The sequence below is a fragment of the Ornithorhynchus anatinus genome, chromosome 9 (assembly GCF_004115215.2).
Source record: "Ornithorhynchus anatinus isolate Pmale09 chromosome 9, mOrnAna1.pri.v4, whole genome shotgun sequence".
Classification (NCBI taxonomy): Eukaryota; Metazoa; Chordata; class Mammalia; order Monotremata; family Ornithorhynchidae; genus Ornithorhynchus; species Ornithorhynchus anatinus.
Genome location: NC_041736.1, coordinates 47,590,135 through 47,609,900, shown reverse-complemented (window position 1 = coordinate 47,609,900; position 19,766 = coordinate 47,590,135). Strand labels below are relative to the sequence as shown.

General features: G+C 39.9%; 1 protein-coding gene across 3 annotated transcripts in view; it reads left to right on the top strand.

Annotated features, from left to right (window-relative positions):
• PLCB1 (phospholipase C beta 1) overlaps positions 1–19,766 on the top strand; it is a 457,205-nt gene that overhangs the window by 140,492 nt on the left and 296,947 nt on the right. For all 3 annotated transcript variants that reach the window (XM_029071936.2, XM_029071938.2, XM_029071937.2), the window contains one exon: positions 3,468–3,536. In XM_029071936.2, coding sequence (XP_028927769.1) covers positions 3,468–3,536 — 69 coding nt within the window. The remainder of the gene's footprint in view (positions 1–3,467; positions 3,537–19,766) is intronic.

The following is a 19,766-nucleotide window of genomic DNA, read 5'->3' as shown; positions in this document are numbered from 1 at the left end:
TTTTTCTGCTTCCTGCCCACCACACGTGAGGTTTTCTGGCTAGCGTCTAAACACTTGACTGGTTATGCAGAGACTAAAAGTGTTAAGGAATGTACCATATTTGGAGATGTCACCAGCTGCCACCTCACCTGAACACCCACTGATGTCCCCTGAGATATCTTTATTGCTATAATTGCTTTGGTTGAACTTCAAATATACTGTTATAGAGTGTGACTAATATAATCGTGAACAGTGGATTGAGATTGCGTCTCAAAAAGTTAGAATTTTAAATACCTTGGGGATTGTTTCTTGAGCTTGCTCTGGATTTCATGGCTCATCTACCTCACTACATTTGTAGTTGATGGATTGGAATATTTGTTGAATAATAATGAGAATATTTAACCATCCCTAACTTATTAACTTTTTAAAAGCATGTTTAAGAAATCACTCATCACACTGCAGGCAAAGTGTGATGAAAGCAACTGCTCTGTGATAGGAAATAATATCCAGTTTTCAAAGTGTTGCAAATTCAAGTTAGGAAGCTCTTAGAGGTTTTTCCCCATGAAATCTTTGCATATAGCTCTTGGGGGATGGGGGTGAATTTGGTGTGAAAGCATTTTAAACCATTTTGAAATGACTGTAATTTTGTCCTGAATTTTACTGTGAAAGCAAATTTAAAATTCTTCACTAAGGATGCCTTGATGAATTAAACCTAATCACCTTAATTTGGTATTTCATCATCATATAACTTTATTGTATTTAAGTGTTTATTTTGTGCCTGGAACTGTAATAAGCACTGGGGTAGATATGAGCTATTCAGGTTGGACACAGTCCCGGTCCCACATGGGGCTCAGTCTTATTCTCCAATTTTCAGATGAGGTAACTGAGGCACGGAAAAACTAAGTGACATGCCCAAGGTCACACAACAGGCAAGTGGCAGATCAGGGGTTAGAAATCAGGTCCTTCTGACTCCCAAGACAGTGTTCTATCCACTTGGCCATGCTGTGAGCCCCACGTGGGACAATCTGGTTACCTTGTATCTGCCCCAGCGCTTAGAACAGTGCTTGGCACAGAGTAAGTGCTTAAATTCCAACTTTATTATTACTTTTCCATTCTCCTTGAAATTTCAAACGATGCTTGAGACCTAATGCTTGTTAACTAAAAAGCAATCCAGAGTGAAATTTTGAACCTTATCTTTAGCATTAGAAAAATACTAATACTAAAATCATCATGACCCAGTAGATAGACCATGGGCGTGGGAGTCAGAGGACCTGGATTTTAATCCTGGCTTTCACTTGCTTGCTGTGCGACCTTGGCCGAGTGACTTAACTTTTCTGTGCCTGTCTCAAGGTGACCTCGGGCTATCCACCATCTCAAGGTCAAATGCCATCTCGTGACCGCCCGAGCCAGTGAGTGGAACTCGGAAGTGCAGGTGGGATACCACCCCCCTAACTAAAACTGCTAGATCGATAGCCCAAGCTGGGAATAAGAATAATAATAATGTTGGTATTTGTCAAGTGCTGACTATGTTCAGAGCACTGATCTAAGTGCTGGGGTAGATACAGGGTGATCAGGTTGTCCCACGTGGGGCTCACAGTTTTAATCCCCATTTTACAGATGAGGTAACTGAGGCACAGAGACATTGAGTGACATGCCCAGAGTCACACAGCTGACAAATGGCAGAGTCAGGATTCGAACCCATGACCTCTGACTCCCAAGCCCTTGCTCTTTCCACTGAGCCATGCTGCTTCTCTATACATACAGAATACAGAAGGTTTCCCTGGCCCCTGTGCCAATCAGATTAGCATTGAGAACGGTGCTTGGCACATAGTAAGTGCTTACTGAATACCATCATTATTTATTATTAGGTAAGTGGGCGGGGGAGAGGGAGGAGATTGGTTAAACTGAGGCCAGAAGTTGGGATGGCCTAGCAGCAAAGGTGATAAATGGCTGTGGCCTCTGACCTCTTGTGCAGCAGACTGGGATTTGCAGCAGCCAGCTACGGGTCACCTCTGTCCGGAGCGTGAGCGGCCTGCTCGGCCTGCACCAAGTGAGGAGCCGTGGCATGGGGGAGGGTCCCGTCCTGCTGAAGGCTCGTGGGCCTGGAAACCAGGTTCTTCGCCAGGGGTGTGGAACGCATAAGTGGATTCCTCCCCAAGTGGGAAGTGCACATGGCTGGGAGCTAGCCGCCCAAACCACGTGCGAACGAACCGTAAGTGAATAAGGCCTGGGTGGGAGCTGGGTGTTAAACCACGAGTAACTTAAGTAACACTTAAGTATATTCTTCCAGCTAGGGAAGCTCTAATATCATCAAATAATACAGTTCCCTGTGTCCAAAAATAACCCAATTCACCTCGAGGTGTAAATTTTGTTAAAAAAAAAAAAAAAAAACAAAAAACCCTCTCTCCCTCTCCGCACCAGTTCCTGTAAAAAATCCATCCCTGGGCGACAGGTGACAGTGCCTCAGTTTCCTCATCTCTAAAATGGTGATAAAGTACCTACTCTCCCTCCTCCTTAGACTGTGAGCCGCAAGTCGGACAGAGCTATTTGATCTGATTGTATTGTATCTACCTCTGCACTTCCTAGTAAGTATAGTACCAAAATTATTATTATTATTATTATCATAATTAGTATTCCACATATTATAGAGTCTTGTGGAGGAGAGGAGCGTGTGGGGTTAATTATTCTTTAGATAAAGCGAAGGTTTTTATGTTCAGTTTTGGAAAGAGCTTAGTTGAAAGAGCATGGGCTTGGGAGTCAGAGGATGTGGGTTCTAATCCCGGCTCTGCCACTTGTTTGCTGTGTGACCTTGGGCCAGCCACTTAACTTCTCTGGTCCTCAGTTATCACATCAGAAAAATGGGGATTAAGACTGTACGCCCCACGTGGGGCAACCTGATTACCTTGTATCTACCCCAGTGCTTAGAACAGAGCTTGGCACATAGTAAGCACTTAACAAATACCATTATTATTATTATGGAAGATTCACATAACTCATCTTAAAATACAGTTTTCCCATGAACTAGAGCTGCTATATTTCCTCAAAATAAATTAACTTATACCTCAGAGTTTTTCAGTTGATGTAATTCTCTTGAGCAAATAGTCCCCATAAACTGCTTTCAGCAATTATGAAGAGGGATGAATTAAATGTTTTTCAGAAATTCTTCTTTTAAGTGATCCAAATATAGACATAGTGGCATATGAACAAAGAATCTTAAGCAGCTAAGGTAAAAACTAGGGATCAATTTCATCAAAATCAATATTAAAGACTATTCCAGATGGCTGGTTATCTTTAAACATTTAGAACACTTAGACTTTAAGAAAACAAAATTTAAAAGGGAGCGGACAGTCATGAGTTTTTTTTTCCAATGGATCAAGACATATATATATATATATATATATATAAAAATATATATATATAAGCATTTTCCCTCCAATGTTATTTAATGTAGATATTTCATGTGACCTTTTTTTTTTCCTCCCCCTCAGGAGACAGAGCTTTTGGATCTCAGCCTCGTTAAGGATGCCAGATGTGGGAAACATGCCAAAGCTCCTAAGGTAGGCACTCCCTCCCCAGGTGCTCAATCGATTGAGCTGGGGTAAAATGTAGATTAATGGGTCACAATATGAAGGCTTTCTGAAGCAATATTTTCAGATGATTCTCCTATTTTGGTTTGTCCACTTTACAAAGGCATTCTGATGTATTTGTAGGGCACAGGAGTTCAAATATTTCATATTTAAAATTACTGAAGACTAAAAAACATACATATTAAACACTATTCCCACTTTCTAAGCCTTATTAAAAGCACATCTCCTTCAAGAGGTCTTCACTAACTAAGCCCTCATTTCTTTTCCTTCCATTCCCTTCTGTCACCCGTATGTGTGAATTTGCACTTCTTATTCACCCCTTTCTCAGCCCCACAGTATCTGTAATTTTATTTTATATTACTGTCAGTCTCTCCCTCTGGACTGTAAACTCACTGTGAACAGGGAACATGTCTCTTATATTGTACTCTCCCAAGCACTTAGTACAGTGATCTGCACACAGTAAACACTCAAAAATACAATTGATTGATTAGATCATCAAACTCAGATGCAGTTTACTTGATCTCTCTCTAGAATGCCAAATGGGAGACCTTCAGACATTATGAAGCAGATAATCTGCTTTATCTACTCTCTTCTTCTAGGCAAGGCCCAGACACGAAGGTGGGTGTGAGGGCAGTGTAAACAGGACACATGATGCCGGAGTAGTGGGAACAGATGAGTGAACGTGGCTTAATAGTAAAAGCGGTTCCGGGGTTCATACCTAGTCTGTTAAACCCTTTATACTTTTTCCCATTTTGAGAACAAAAGGAATGTTACAACAGTTACTTTAGTGGTGATTAGGCCAAATTGTAAAATCTTTCAGATTAGCAGAATTCAAAATATTGCCAATAAATGATTGTGCATTAGAAGGTACAGTTCTGCGGTAGTGTTTGTGCCAAATTATGGTGCCACTCCCTAATCGAGCAAATTTTCTTTTAAAGTATAAATCATTAATAATACTTTGAGGGTTTCCTAAGCATTTATATCCTTGTCCTATTATTGTTTTTATAAAAGCTTCAGCACTGGCAAATAGTCTGTCACCTTTGTTTCTCTTTGTCTAGTCTTTTATAGCAATGAGAATAGTGATACTTATAGGTGTTTGCCTGCAGCTACTGCTTAGGTTTTTCCATGACATCGCAATCATTTGTTTGAAATCACCTACTGATTTGCACACCAATGTCACTACTTTTTTTCCTTCAGGTAAATAAATAAAAGAGTAGGCTAATGCTATAAAATCCAAAAGGGACTTCAGTACCTTAGGGCACTAGCATGTATGTTGTACGAGTTCATTAAAAATCAATGTTCAGTTTATTCTATGGTCTCTTTTTCTAAATAGGACATTCTAAGTATTACATTTTGTGAAAACATTTGTTTTGCTGAACTGTTATTTATGAGAATCATTGATTAGGTAGTTGTGTAATTAGCTTCTTTGGCAGTTTAATCTGAGGAGAATACTAAAATTAAACTGTTGCCCAAGGAAGTTTTATGTGAATCCATGTGCTTTTTTGGACCTGCAGGTGGGAGAGGGACAAATAATGGTAATTGTGATATTTAAGCATTTACTGTGCTAAGCCCTGGGGTGAATACAAGTAAATTGGGTTGGACAAAGACCCTTTCCCGCATGGGTTTCGTAGATCCAGTCCCCTTTTTAGAGTTGAGGTAACTCAAACAGAAGTGAAGTGACTTGCCCAACATCACACAGCAGATAAGTGGCAGAGCCAGGTTCGGTCTCCCAGGCCTGAGCTCTATCCACTAGGTCATGAAAGCTGCTATTGTGCCAACTGTTGGGAGTTGTTTCTAATTTTTTTTCTAAATTGATGAAGCTGCCTTTCAGGAAGGTGTTTATTGAGGTAAACCTCTATGGCAGGAGTTGGTCATAAATGCTTGACATGTAAACTTTGGCAGTCATGGTAGATGGTTAATGTCGGTTTAGTCTCACTTAAACCCACCTTGAATGCTAGCAAAATTGTAAGAGCTTCTTCCATCAAGCTTACAAATACCACCAACTTTGAGTTTATGAAAAGTTGATGATTGATCGATCGATCAATGCTATTTATTTAGTCCTGACTGTGTACAGAGTATTATACTAAGCAGTTGAGAGAGTAAAATACAGCAGAGTTGGTAGGCCTGTTCACTGCTCACAAGGAGCTTACTGTCTAGAGGGAAATAGTGACTTGCACTCAGTAAACGCTCAAATATAATTGAATGAAGACAGTAAATTAGCGATATGTACATAGTGCTGTGGGGCTTATGGTGAGGTGGGTATTGTGCATAAAGGATGAAGATCCAAGTATCTAGGTGACACAGAAGGAAGAAGGAGTAGGATGAATGATGGCTTCGTGTGGAAGGACTCTTGGACTGAGGAGTGCAAAATAAGTCTTTAAAGGTGGGGAGAGTGGTGGTCTGTCCTATGTGAAGGAGGAGGGAATTGAGGACAAGGTGTCATCAGTGAGAAACAAGATCAAGGAACAGCAAGTAGGTGGGCATTAGAGAGAAGTGTGTGGGCAGGGTTGTAATAGAAAATCTGCATCGGTAGGTAGGAGGGGATGAATTGATTGAGTATTTTAAAGGCAATGGTAAGGAGTTTCTGTTTGTTTAAGTGGATGGCAAGCCCTGGAGGCTCTTGAGGAATTAGATGTGGGCTGAATTTTGTTTTAAAGTGAAAATAATCTAGGCAGTAGAATTAAGTAAGGACTTGAGTGGAGGGAGGCAGGGAAATCAGTAAGGAGGTTGTTAGAGTAGTCAAGGAGGAAATGCATCTACCACCTCTGAATTGAACTCCCCTAAGTGCTTAGTACAGTGCTTCTCACACAAGTACTCAATAAATTTCAATTGAAATTCCGTCTATATCCCTAGGAATGACAAAGAAGAGCCAATGTGAAGCCTTTACACTGCTTAACATGGTGAAAGACCTATGAACTCCCTCTACCTTCATTTCTCTATTGAGAAATTGAAGTTAATACTTTTTCTTATGGAAGAACTTGTAGGATACAATGAAATGCACCTTGTGTCCCTAAGTAGAAAGGAACTTCAGAAATCTAAAATAGTATTATTATATGCCACAAGGTTGCTTTACCGTAATTATTAAATTTCAACGTGACTGTTTCCATGGAGCTAAAACTTACATAACTGCAGTGAATTTTATTAACAGAAATATCAAGGGTCTGAAGAAAAGAAATGAGTATTTAGCATAAGTTTGCATCCAGAATTGTATGCTGCTTTCAATAGCATATACCAAGACAGAAGATGTTTAAAACAATCTAAAATACTCCTTGATGGAGTCACTTGTTAAGTATTCAAAGTGACTGATTTGTTCCTTTTTCATATCAGAAACTAATGCAAGTAGGTCTTATTATCCATAAGAGTGTAAATTCCCTGTGGACAGGAAATATGTCCCTTGGCTAGTTTATACTTTCTAAATGCCAAGTGCAATGCACTGTGCCAACTGTTATTGACAGTATTAGTGACTATTCTAAGCAATCTGGTTTGTGACTTTCTCAAATGGGCCAAATTTTGAAGGCAAAGCTTTATAACCTATCATGGAAAGAAGGATCTTTCCCGGTGTTCTTGGCAATGCCATTACTCATCCCCCTTTGGAACCTCCACATTCAGCCTGTTCCCAAATCCTCTCAGTTCTTCCACAGCATTTCTGGAATCTGTCTCTTCCTCTCCATCTAAAAGGCCACAGTGCTGTACTGTATTATGGCTTTGCTGCGTCAACCTTCTTAGTGACCTCTCTGCCTCCACTCTTTCCCCTATTCTACATTGTATACTTCATTCACTCTGCTGTCTGGGTCACGTTTCTAAAACATTTTTCCTGGCAAAAGCCTCCAGTGATTGCCCATCCCTCTCTGCCTCAGAAACCTCTCGACTACAGACTTTTAATAAGCTCTCTTCCTTCTATTTATCCACTTGTTGCCACAGAACTGTTGCTCACACCCTAATTCCTGCCTTGAACTCCCTTGCTATTCACATCTCTGACCAATCTTCAAAGCCTTTCTGAATCACTCTCCTCTAAAGGCCTTTTTTAACTTAAATTCAGAGGGTGATTGGCCTTTGGAAAAGGGGTTAAGTAATAGCAACCAGAAAAGATGTAGTATGAACTTACCAGGAAGTTAAAATTCAGTTTACAAAGTCTTGTCACAAATAAAGAAAAGCAGTTGGCCACTAAAAAGTGTTTGGATGAGATGGGAATATGTATTTTTAAAGCTTTCAGGATTAAAAATAAGGGTAATTAAAGTGTTTAATGTGAAAGGAACAATAAGATAAATGTCATAAGGAAAAAATGGCAATTTTAAGTGCTTAACGGTAATAAATCATAATTATGGTATTTGTTAAGCACTTACTATGTGCCAAGCACTGTTCTAATCACTGGGTAGATACAAGGTAATCAGGTTGTCCCACATGGGGCTCACAGATGAGTTAACTGAGACACAGAGAAGTTAAACGGCTCATCCAAGGTCACTCAGCAGACAAGTGGCAGTGCTGGGATTAGAACCAGGGCCTTCGGACTCCCAAGCCTGTGAGCTATTCAGTATATGAATGATCCAAGAAAGATTTAGCCACAAAATAGTCCTAAAATTTTCTATGAGGAGCATGTGTAATTCCCACCTGTGCATTCTTTCCCATCATTTAATACAGTGCTATTCACATTGTAAAATTTAATGAATATTGTTACTATCACTTGTTCTTGTACTCAGATCCCACAGCATACTTTAGTATGTAGAATATTAATAATTCCAAATTAAAAAACAACAACCCTACTTTCAACGTCAGGAGATTAACGGAGGAAACTAAACCAACGATGTTTCCAATTGCCTTGATTTGGGGAAAAAGTTTAGAATATAATTATTAAACGTTAAAAATCACACGCAGCAGCTTTTATATGCCGTGGGCTCTAAAAAAAAGTAAAGTGAAGTATAATCAGAGCAGAAAATAAAGCATCCAAATAAATCTATCAGTTTACTCCATTAAGAATAATTTGTCAGAAACATTGCTTTGAAGTGATTTGAAAGTGGCAGGAACAGAGTTCCAAAATTATGCTGCAAAGAGACAAACAACTCTATCTTATCTCTATCATATTTAAACAGGTGCATTTAACCCAGCATGAGGTGTTCAATTGAAATTCCTTTTAACATTTAAAGACCCAGGGGAGTGCTAAAGTGAAGACAATGGGTGATTTTAAAGATGAGTGAGGAGAAGGCAATAAACTGGTTACTTTGAATCAAAGAATTGGAGAAGCCTTCCCTGACCAAGCCCTCTTTTGCTCTTCTCCCACTCCCTTCTGCATCCCCCTGACTCGATCCTTCTATTGTTCTCCTCTCCCAAACCCACAGCACTTATGTGCATATCTGTAATTTTATTTATGTTTATGTCTGTATCCCCCTCTAGACTGTAAACTCATGTGGACAGGAAATATCTGCTTATTGTTATTGTGCTCTCCCAAGTGCTCAGTTCAGTGCTCTGCACAGTCAGTGCTGAGTGAATATGATTGACAGGAGGCTGTGATGTCCTTCTGCAGACACAGCAGCTCTTGGGCATCCATGTAAACCCAGGTCTGGAAATAGTACCGTGTATTTTATTGGAAGAAGTGTTAGGAGCATAAGAGCCCCATCTCAGTGACTAAACCATGTGATTTGACAAGGGAGGTGGGGGTGTCGAAATAGATTTGGAATTGAGCTATAGGATTCTTTATGAGTTGTTAATATTTGATTGTTCAACATTAGGCAAATGTGGTCCTCATGAGGAATTAGCCACGAGAAGCAGTATGGCTCAGTGGAAGGAGCATGGGCCAGGAGTCTGAGGTTGTGGGTTCTAATCCTAACTCCACCACTCAGCTGTGTGATTTAGCGCAAGTCACTTAACTTCTCTGTGCCTCAGTTACCTCATCTGTATAATGGGGATTAAGACTATGAGCCCCATGTGGGACAAACTGATTACCTTGTATCCACCGCAGCATTTTAAGTGCTTACTATGAGCCAAGCACTGTTCTAATTCCATAATTATTAAATTGGGAATTAAAAGTCAATTTAAGAGGGCACATTATTGGTGCAATGAACCTTTGACTTGAGCATCAGAGGGCAGCACTCGTGGGTGGCTTGGCTCCCATATCGTGGGATACTGTCCAGAAGCTGCCTGAAAGAACATGAAGTTTGTAGCCAAGGTAATATGAAGCTTACCCTTCTACCACCCTCGCCGCCTTGAAAACCTTATTAAAGTCACAACTCTGCTAAGAGACTTTTTCTCAGTTCCCCTACTCCCTCACCCTTCTGTCACCTGTGTACTTTGATCTGTAATAATGATGGCATCTGTTAAGCACTTACTATGTGTCAAGCGCTGTTCTAAGCACTGGGCACCGTTTTAAGCACTAGACCCTTTAAGCACTTGATATTCACCCCACACTCAGACCCACAGCACTCTAGACAGTAAGCTCCTTCTGGGCAGGGAATCTTTCTACCAATTCTGTTGTATTATACTCTGCCAAGCATTTAGTACATCATCCTCTGCACACTAAGTGCTCAAATACCAATGATTGTTTCGTGTGTATTTTGTGTACTGGTTTAGGTGCTTGGTTTAAACTCATAGTTTAGAGTGTTCAAGTATTCAAATACAGTGAAATCCTGCTTTAACTTTGAACAGTACTCTGACCATTCTGTTTGAATGGCTTCTAGAGTGAGCTCCTGTCCATTATCAACACTTAGGTTCTTAGGAAAATAAGATAAAGGAGCAATATAATTTCAAAAACAGTATAGCTATTTCTAAGGATTTTAGAAATATGAAAGCCCAGTTCTTTTGTTGGTAAAATTATAGCTTAATTCCATACGTTAGCCATTACCCCACACTGTGTGCTTTGTTTCTGCTCCCATACTTCCTAGGGTGAAAGATTAAAGCCCAAACTCTTCTTATATATAGGTACTTAACTATACATACAGGTGGTTAACTAAAAATATACGTACAATGAAAATGGTCACTCAACTCATTTTGTAACACCACATCTAGTTGGGCCGATGAGTTAAAGGATGAATGGAATATGATAACCAGCTAATGAAATCCTAGATGGAAAGCTGCTTAAATGAGAAACTTCATTACATGAGTTACAAGGTTGCTTTTTTTTGGAGGGGGGGTGGGTGTGGAGATTGGGGGGGCAGGGATTGCCTATTATCTCCACTTCTAAGATGCCAAATAAATGGGTCTGTGAAAGCCTAAGTGGAGTGACTGGTGGTCTAAGTTCTTCGAGAAGAAACCTGACTGCTCCACGTAACACCGAGGTCATTTGCCTCAGAGAAGAGACGTGGGTAAAGATCAGATGATCAAAAGATGCAGACTTACTCCTTAAAGGGATTCTTTTGGTACAGTTTTGAAGATCACTATAGACAGTCTGTTTAGTTTTCTCCTGACTCTTCTTTCAACACCTTTCAAGAAAATCTAACTACATATACAAAAGAACTAATATCAAGTGGAGTGCTACAGTCAGATGGGCAAAAATATTACGACAAGGCTTTGTAAATCTGGAATCATTCAAATAAAATAAAGATTATAGTTTTGATAATCTAGCTTCCCTTCTTTAAAGATGACAGTCAGATCCATGTGTTTACGACTGGCTTGATGAACTTTATTTGGTAAGGTATGTTAAGTGTTAATGAGAGAGTGATTAATTCATTTCTACCATTTTATTGCTTGATACAAAAAAAAGTGTTCTGGAGAGAGTTGGCCGCCTTTCTCCATCTTTGGCTCCTTATTTGAAAGGAGACGAGGCCTGTTTATTATTCTCTACAACTTGGGCCAAGTTCTGCCCTCTGATTCTCCTAAACACCACCAGGCCAAATTTTGGCTTGGCTTCTAGGTGACTAAAGGGTATAAAGCCCAGCCAGGAAACAAAATGTTCAAAACAAAAGTAGAACAGAAACAGAGGGGGAAAGAAAGTGTCAGGAAGAGGCCCCATTGCTGTTCTCCAAATGTTTCACTCTTCCATTGCCTTTATGGGAAAAGCATGAACTTCTGAGTACACAAGTTAAGCTCTTCCACGCCTTTGCATTTTGGTGGTGGTTCTTTCTTGGCGAATGCTCATATTCTGAGCAGCTAAGGTTCTAGGATCATGAGTAGAGTGGCTAGTGACAAAGAAAAGTGACCCCAAGACACATTTGCTCTATCACATGAGTTGTGTTGGTACACCATAACCCGATGGTGGTGTTTATTAGGGACTACTATCCACCTAACACTGAGGTGGGCCCTAAGGTAGATGGAAGGTAATCAGATCAGACACAGTCCCTGTCCCACACCAAGCTCACAGATAATAATAATAATAATAATGTTGGTATTTGTTAAGCGCTTACTATGTGCCGAGCACTGTTCTAAGCGCTGGGGTAGACATGGGGAATCAGGTTGTCCCACGTGGGGCTCACAGTCTTAATCCCCATTTTACAGATGAGGGAACTGAGGCACGGAGAAGTTAAGTGACTTGCCCACAGTCACACAGCCGACAAGTGGCAGAGCTGGGATTCGAACTCATGAGCCCTGACTCCAAAGCCCATGCTCTTTCCACTGAGCCACGCTGCTTCTCCATGGAGTAAGGGAGAAAAGATATCTTAGCCCCCACTTGATAAACAATGGGACTGAGGTTGTAACTTGCCCAAGTTCACAAAGCAGTTAAATGGTAAAGCCAGGACCCCAACCTCGGACTCTAAAGTAATAATTGTTAAGCCCTTACTATGTGCCATGCACTGTTCTAAGTGCTGGGATAGATACAAGGTAATCAGGTTGTCCCCCGTGGGGCTCACAGTCTTAATCCCCGTTTTACAGATGAGATAACTGAGGTACAGAGAAGTTAAGTGACTTGCCCAAAGTCCAATCTAATGCTCTTCGGATGTATTTAGTGCAGTGCTCTGCGCACAGTAAGCATTCAGTATATCATTGATTGCTGCCATATTGCAGATCCAATTGCCTGAACCTGCAGTGTTTCCTTGGAGTGGCCTAAATTGTCCCTTCACACATCTCCGCTTGCCAATTACTCTAGAGCCTCTGTTTATATCTCCCAGGTCCCACTGAATAGAGCCACCATTTCTGGATCGTAGGACTCAGTTTCAGGATCCAAAGAGGATGGAGTTTAAGTGCTAAAAATGTAAATACTGGACAAAGAGGAATCTGATTCTTAATCCAGAAGGGAGCAGGAGAACTGAAAACCAGCCTTTGGGGTTAAATGGATGAATCTCCCGGCTCTGCCACTTGTCAGCTGTGTGACTGTGGGCAAGTCACTTCACTTCTCTCTGCCTCAGTTCCCTCTTCTGTAAAATGGGGATTAACTGTGAGCCCCACGTGGGACGACCTGATTCCCCTATGTCTACCCCAGCGCTTAGAACAGTGCTCTGCACATAGTAAGCGCTTAACAAATACCAACATTATTAGCCATTTTGTTGTGAGGCAGCTCCTATAAACGCAATTGTCTGTTGTCCCTTTTCTTAGTGCTTTATTCCCCTTACCTGAAAAGGTCTTGACACAGGGCCTGATTGTCCCATATTTGTACGGTCCCCGAGAGTACAATCATAGAGGATGAGCGATTTTGTCCTATTGTCTACAAACTGAAAAATGGTAACGTTTAACACCCAGGGATGTTTGTCAGTGTGGTCTAGTTACTGAGAGACTAATCCCCATGTGTGATGGGTACGGGTTACAACATTATCTTGTATCTACCTTAGTGCTTAGTAAACCATACTGATCGCTTACTGTGTGCTGAGCACGGTACTAAGTGCTTGAGTGAGTGTAGTATGACAGTGAGTAGATATTCCTTACCCACAGCGTGTTTACAGTCTGGGGGCGGCAGGGATGGGAGACGGACATTAATATAAATAAATTACAATCATAGTACAGTGCATGACAGAGTGGTTAAGCAATACTATTATTGCTGTTTTTATTATTATTGGAAAGAGCCTGGAATTGGGAGTAAGGAGAATATGTTCTATCCCCACTCAACCTCTGGAATGCTGTCATCTTGGACAAGTCACCTAACTTCCTGGGGCCTCACTTTCCTTATAGGTAAAATAGAATTCCTACCTCTATGACCTCGATTTGTTGTAAGGACAAAATGAGAGAGTAGGTGGGAAAGTGATTTGGAAAATACACATTGTATAAAAAGGATATTTTATAAGATTTAAGACCTCATATTCTAGTGGCTTAGAAATTAGAAGAAAATGTTAACTTTGGACTGGAGCGTATTCAGTACCTATTGTATTATTTCACAATCCTCATGGTCTTGGTCATATTAATATCTTTATACATTGAAAACTGCATCGTACAACGTGCTTTCCAGGTTCAGTTTCTTAGTGTGGGTGTTGTACCGTAATCCAAAGTCAGTATCCTATATTTAAAGCTACCACCCTGTAGAATGGAGTGAAGCATGGTTTCCTTAAGGTGTTTGAAAATAGTCTTGAATGCACTGTTCAAATTTAGGACATTTGTTACGAACCTGAAGCAGGATGAATGGAGAACGTAGCTGGTAGAATAATGATTTACTTCAGATTTACACCTAAGGAGAAATTAGCGTGTTTACCCGAAAGCCAAAAATTCATACTCCAAAGCCCTAATCCGTTATTTCCCTTGCGAACTTCTTTAGGCCTTTGATTCCTCCTCAGTGACTGTGGGTGAGTCACTTGACTTCTCGGTGCCTGTTACCTCATCTGCAAAATGGGGATTAAGTCTGTGAGCCTCATGTGGGACAACCTGATTACCCTGTATCTACTCCAGCGCTTAGAACAGTGCTCTGCACATAGTGCTTAACAAATACCAACGTTATTATTGTTATTGAAGCAACTTGTGCAGAGACTGATTCTCCACTATTCAAGTTAGAACACTGGGAAGCTTTAATAATGATAAGGTTAGTATTAGTTAAGTGCTTACTATGTGCAGAGCACTTTTCTCAGCGCTGGAGGAGATACAGGGTAATCGGGTTGTCCCACGTGAGGCTCACAGTCTTAATCCCCATTTTCCAGATGAGGTAACTGAGGCACCGAGAAGTGAAGTGACTTGCCCACAGTCACACAGCTGACAAGTGGCAGAGCCGGGATTCGAACCCATGACCTCTGACTCCCAAGCCCAGGCTCGTTCCACTGAGCCATGCTGCTTCTCCGATGCTTCTTCTTTAAGCATCCTGGTATGAAGAACTGTTAGGCTTAATTCACATCAGGGTAAAAAACTGTGGAGATATTTGCGGACTACAAAAGTAAGGTTTATTTTCAAATAACATCCCTTACCTGAATTTCAACTCTTCCTATTTATGGTATTTATTTTTATAGGGGAAAATCAATTTATCTTCTCTTCTGAATGTTTTATCTTTGCTATAAATTGTTCAATGCCGTAGTGGCAGACAGTAAATGAATACATAAATTGATAAATATTGGTCTCTCTATCACTCTTACAAGTTAACTTCCTAGAGACAGGCCATTCATTCTCATATTTTGTCTCTCTAAAATCTACGAACAAAAAAAAAATACTTATCTGTAGTTACCTGAGTGCTTTTATTTTCCAGGGCTGCTAGAGTTCCGCTGTTAGTAAAGAAACACAACATTTAAGTACAGAAAATGCCTATTTTAGAGTATAGAAATATTTCCAATCCCTCTTTTATCCTATCCACTTCTCCCAGTAATTAATCAACTTTACAAGTAGTTTCCTAGGTTTTTTCTTTCTTTTGGAAAAAAATTGGTCTGTGAGCACCCAACATCATTTCACAATATGTTAGTGTATATCAAGCTATTACGTAAATGTTTGCTGATATTACATAAATGTTTGCTGAGAGTCAACCAAGCTTATTTAATAATTGCTTCTCGAACACCAGCTGTGGAGGCTGGGTGAACTATTTAGACCATGAAGTTCAACAAAAAATCTCTGCCAGATAGAATTAAAATCTGTATTCCCTTCTGGTTATTCACCATTTGTAACTATTTGTAGGTAGATAAATGATAAAATCATGAATATCTTCAGAAAGTCCTTGCCCGAAAAATAGCAGAAAATACCTGCCACGGGACCTTTCTGATTGAGACAGATGGACAGTTAGTCTTGTGGGAGATTGTTTTACTTTTCATGGTTCTCATAATTGCAGTAGAGATATAGAAGCTCTGGAGTTTGGAAGATGAACTGATGCTGTCACTGACATCTCTTCAGAAGGTGTCTTCTGCCTTGCCTTTTTCTAAACTGTATCTTATCTAATTTTAATCAACTGCTTCGTCACACCAGAGTGTTTTTTTTTCAGAGCAATTGATTTTATGCAAATGATCTTAAATTTCTGAAACACATTTGAAGGGATAAGTGAATAATTCATTTTGGAGGGTACTTGGAGTTTTTACAAAGACAAACTGCTGTTTGAGTGAATGAAAATGTTGTTTTTATGAAATTGATTGAAGGAGATTTAAGGGCATGGAAGAGGTAATGCTAGGTTTTGTTTTAAAAGTGCCGTTTTCATGATCTGAATGCAAATAGAAGAATGATGGAGGCTATACATATTTTCCATGTAAGATTGCAACCATGCCTGTAGATTGAATAAACGTGTTTAGTACTATCCTGTTGAAAGAACTCTGATTTTTTTCCACAAGCAAATTATCTGGCTAACAGTTGAAAATGAGCATCTTGGGCAAGGTATGTGGCTAAAATATGTGAATTATAGAGGATAAGATATATTTTTAAATAATTCAGGTGAACAGAAGTACTTTTGGTACCCTAGGCCATGGAAAACCAATAATTTAAATGATTAGTCCCATAATTTCAGCCGGTAAATATCCCGGCTATTAACCAGGTGAAAACAGAAAGAATTGAGTTTTAACCTTACTGGAACATAGGACAAGACAGTGGGCGGTCTCTGACCAACGTAAGCAGTGGGCGGCTTTTCTAGATTCAAGCCATGCTAATGGCAATAAAGCTCACACTCCCCTGCTTCGAACCTAAGCCTTACTTCAGTGTCCCCATTGAGGTGGAATCCATGAAGCAGAGGAGATCAAATTATGGCTCTTGTGCTCATACGCTTTCACACCGTTGGGTGGCCCAGCAGTTCTGGGAGTGATGCTCAACCTCAGTAAGCATTGTTAAAATGAATAGACTTGGATCATTTGTTTTGCTCTCTTCCCCAAGCTATACTGAGTGCTGATGATTGCCTGAAGACTGTTTGTGGCCATCCGTGCTCATAGCCAGGCATTCTTAGTCTTCTATTTCTGTACTTTGCTTTTTTTCTTTAATGGTGTGCACTTATATGGATTCCCATTAGATTCTTTAAGAGTCATGTGAAGAGAAACATACCCTAGGGAAAATATCTCTTTGAAGTACTTGGAGGGTGCTTAAAAACAAACATTGCTCATAGAAAAACTGTTTTAATGGGACAGAGTGATGTTGCAGAAGTCATAAAAGATGAAGTAGAGAGATGGCTGCAGGCTAATAGCATTTCTAATGATACTCCAGAAGGCTCAAGAAGAAAAGCTGCCTTCATTCCAGAATTTGTCCATAGTCAGGTATCTCATTCTTCCTGGTCTCTCCAGACTCTTGAGGTCACAGAGGGCTGATGAAATGAGCAAATGTTCCAGACGACTTAGAGTAATATAATTTGGAGACAGAGAAACAAGCGCTTTCCTTCACCCACTGGAGGAGAGGTCGAAGTCTTGTGTTTCTCTGCCAGACCACCATTTTCTCTTCAGTTGTCCTCTGTACTATAGAAAAGTAGGTATGACAGAGAGGAGGTCTGGGAGTGGGTTAGAGAGAAATTGATTGCTTCTTCCTGTACCAGTTAGGGAGCATGTTGGAAGTTTATCATGGAGAGAGATTTCTGGAAAAAGTTTGCCTTTCAGAATGAGTAAAGCCTTGATTTGAGCACCTGTATTGTGTGATGCTGGGCCCTGAGGTTTTTAAAGAGATTTTCTTAGATGAATTTGGGAGACTCTTAAAGGAATCTTGAAAGAGTATATACTGAAATATTTTAGAGCATTTCTAGTATGTAAATGAGAATATACAGTGCCGATGTCATTTTGTTTTTTTGATAAAGGCAAATTGTACTCTTCATTGTGCTGAACATGAATGGATGCACAATAGAAATTATTGTGGGATGAAAACACTTGAGATAATGGAAACTGGGGTACCCTTGTAAGGACCGATCAGGAATCTCCCCATTACTCAGTTGACTTCTGAAAGTACTTGTCATATGGGGATCCTGCTGTAGTTATTTTAAGGAGTAGTCTGGCTCACTATGGAGATTCACAGCCATGTAGAATAAGTGTGTAATAGCTGAATATGAATTCAGAATTTTCAGAGCTCAGTATGCATCATTAATAAGATGCATGTGGTCCTTGATGAAGAGCATAATAGATGTTTATGTTTAAGAATCAAGTATTGAGAACCTCCCATAAAGGATAAAGTGACTTGTAGACTCTTACCTTTGGTCTCCACTGTGTCAAATTAGTGCAGTAATCGGGGAAGCCACTAAAACAAATTCCTCTCTGACTTGACATTTTTCAGGCAACAGGATCCTGAAACATTTGGTAGTGAATGAAAATGGTGTTTTTCCCCAGACTGAAAGGATGAGTAGGAATATGGCTTCATTCCTGGCAGTAAAAGGCAACATATTAGGTGTATAATTTATTCTGCCCAAATTTGGAGCATTGGAAAATAATGAAATCTAATATAGTCATTAATCTTCCTAGAGGACAAGTAACATCATAATTGTGTTTCTTATGGCTCAGTCATTTGTGAGGTAGAGTCACAATTTTGGGGAAGAATTACATTGATTTTTTCATAGATGCAGATCAGTTTCCTGTATCTTAAAAAGTAAAGGTTCCAAAGTCCATGGAGGGTATTGCTGTGAAAATAGAAGTGAGATGATTATTATTATGATTCATGATGTGTTAAGCACTAATTATGTGCCAAACACTGTACTAAACACTGGGGTAATTAAAAGGTGGTAATGTAACAATAATCTAACGGTGAGGAAGAACAGGTATTTAAGCCTCATTTAACAGATAAGGAAAGTGAGTCACAGATAAGTAACTTGTCCGAAGTCACACAACAGGCAAGTGGCAGAGCCAAGATTAGAACCCTGGCCCCCTGATTCCCAGGCATGTGCTTTTTCAGTCAGTCAATTGTATTTATTGAGTGCTCATAAATGCTTGGGAGAGTGAAATATTATAGAATTGGTACACATTACCTGCCTACAAGAAGCTTAGTCTTGAAGGGAGGCATTGATATTAATAAATTACAAATATGTGCATTAATGCTGTGGGCCTGCAACACTGCTGTTCAAACTCTTCCTGTAATGAAAAAATTTCCGTGCAAGTCGATAGCACTCCAAATTTGTGTCCTTGATGTTTAAACAGCATTAACTTGCGAATAAGTGTAAAAAAAAAATGTGGCATGCCAGTGTTTATTAATCCCTGGGATCTGCATTAGCCCCTCACATGCCTACCAGTGATGTATCTGATAGGAAAGTAAGAATTTTGATTAAAAATTGAAATTGAATCCAAATATTCCAAAGAGCATGTCTACCAAATCTTGTACTCTCCCAAACACTTAGTACAATGCTCTGCACGCATTGTGTTCGATAAATACGATTGATCCCACTGAATACCGGGCTTGGGGGTCAGAGGTCATGAGTTCGAATCCCAGCTCTGCCACTTGGCTGTATGATTGTGGGCAAGTCACTTAACTTGTTTTTGCCTCAGTTCCCGCATTTGTAAAATGGGGATTAAGACTGTGAGCCCCACGTGGGACAACCTGATTACTCTGTATCTACCCCAGTGCTTAGAACAGTGCTTGGCACATAGTAAGCGCTTAACAAATACCAACATTGTTATTATTAATATTAATTCTGGGGAGTAAATTAAGAGGTCTGTTCAGTAGGAGACCACTGAGAAACAACTTTAGGTTACCATTTAGTATACTAGAGGTGTAACATAGTGCCTTCTTAAAGTCCTGCCTTAATCAAGGGAATAGCCCACTCACTGTGATTCACAATTAAGTACCACTACCAACTTCCCATGAGTTGGTTTACTGTATTATCTTGTAAAATGACAAAGTTTGAAAGAAGGGAAAGTATAGCACACTTTTCAGTATTTGTCAATAAAAAGTTTGCTTAAAATTCCTATTTTAAACATAGTCTTTGCCTTAAGAAATCCAAAAGAACTATAAAATCAGGAATTACACCTACTACAGATGCTTTTGCCCAAGGACGGGACAAGTATATTA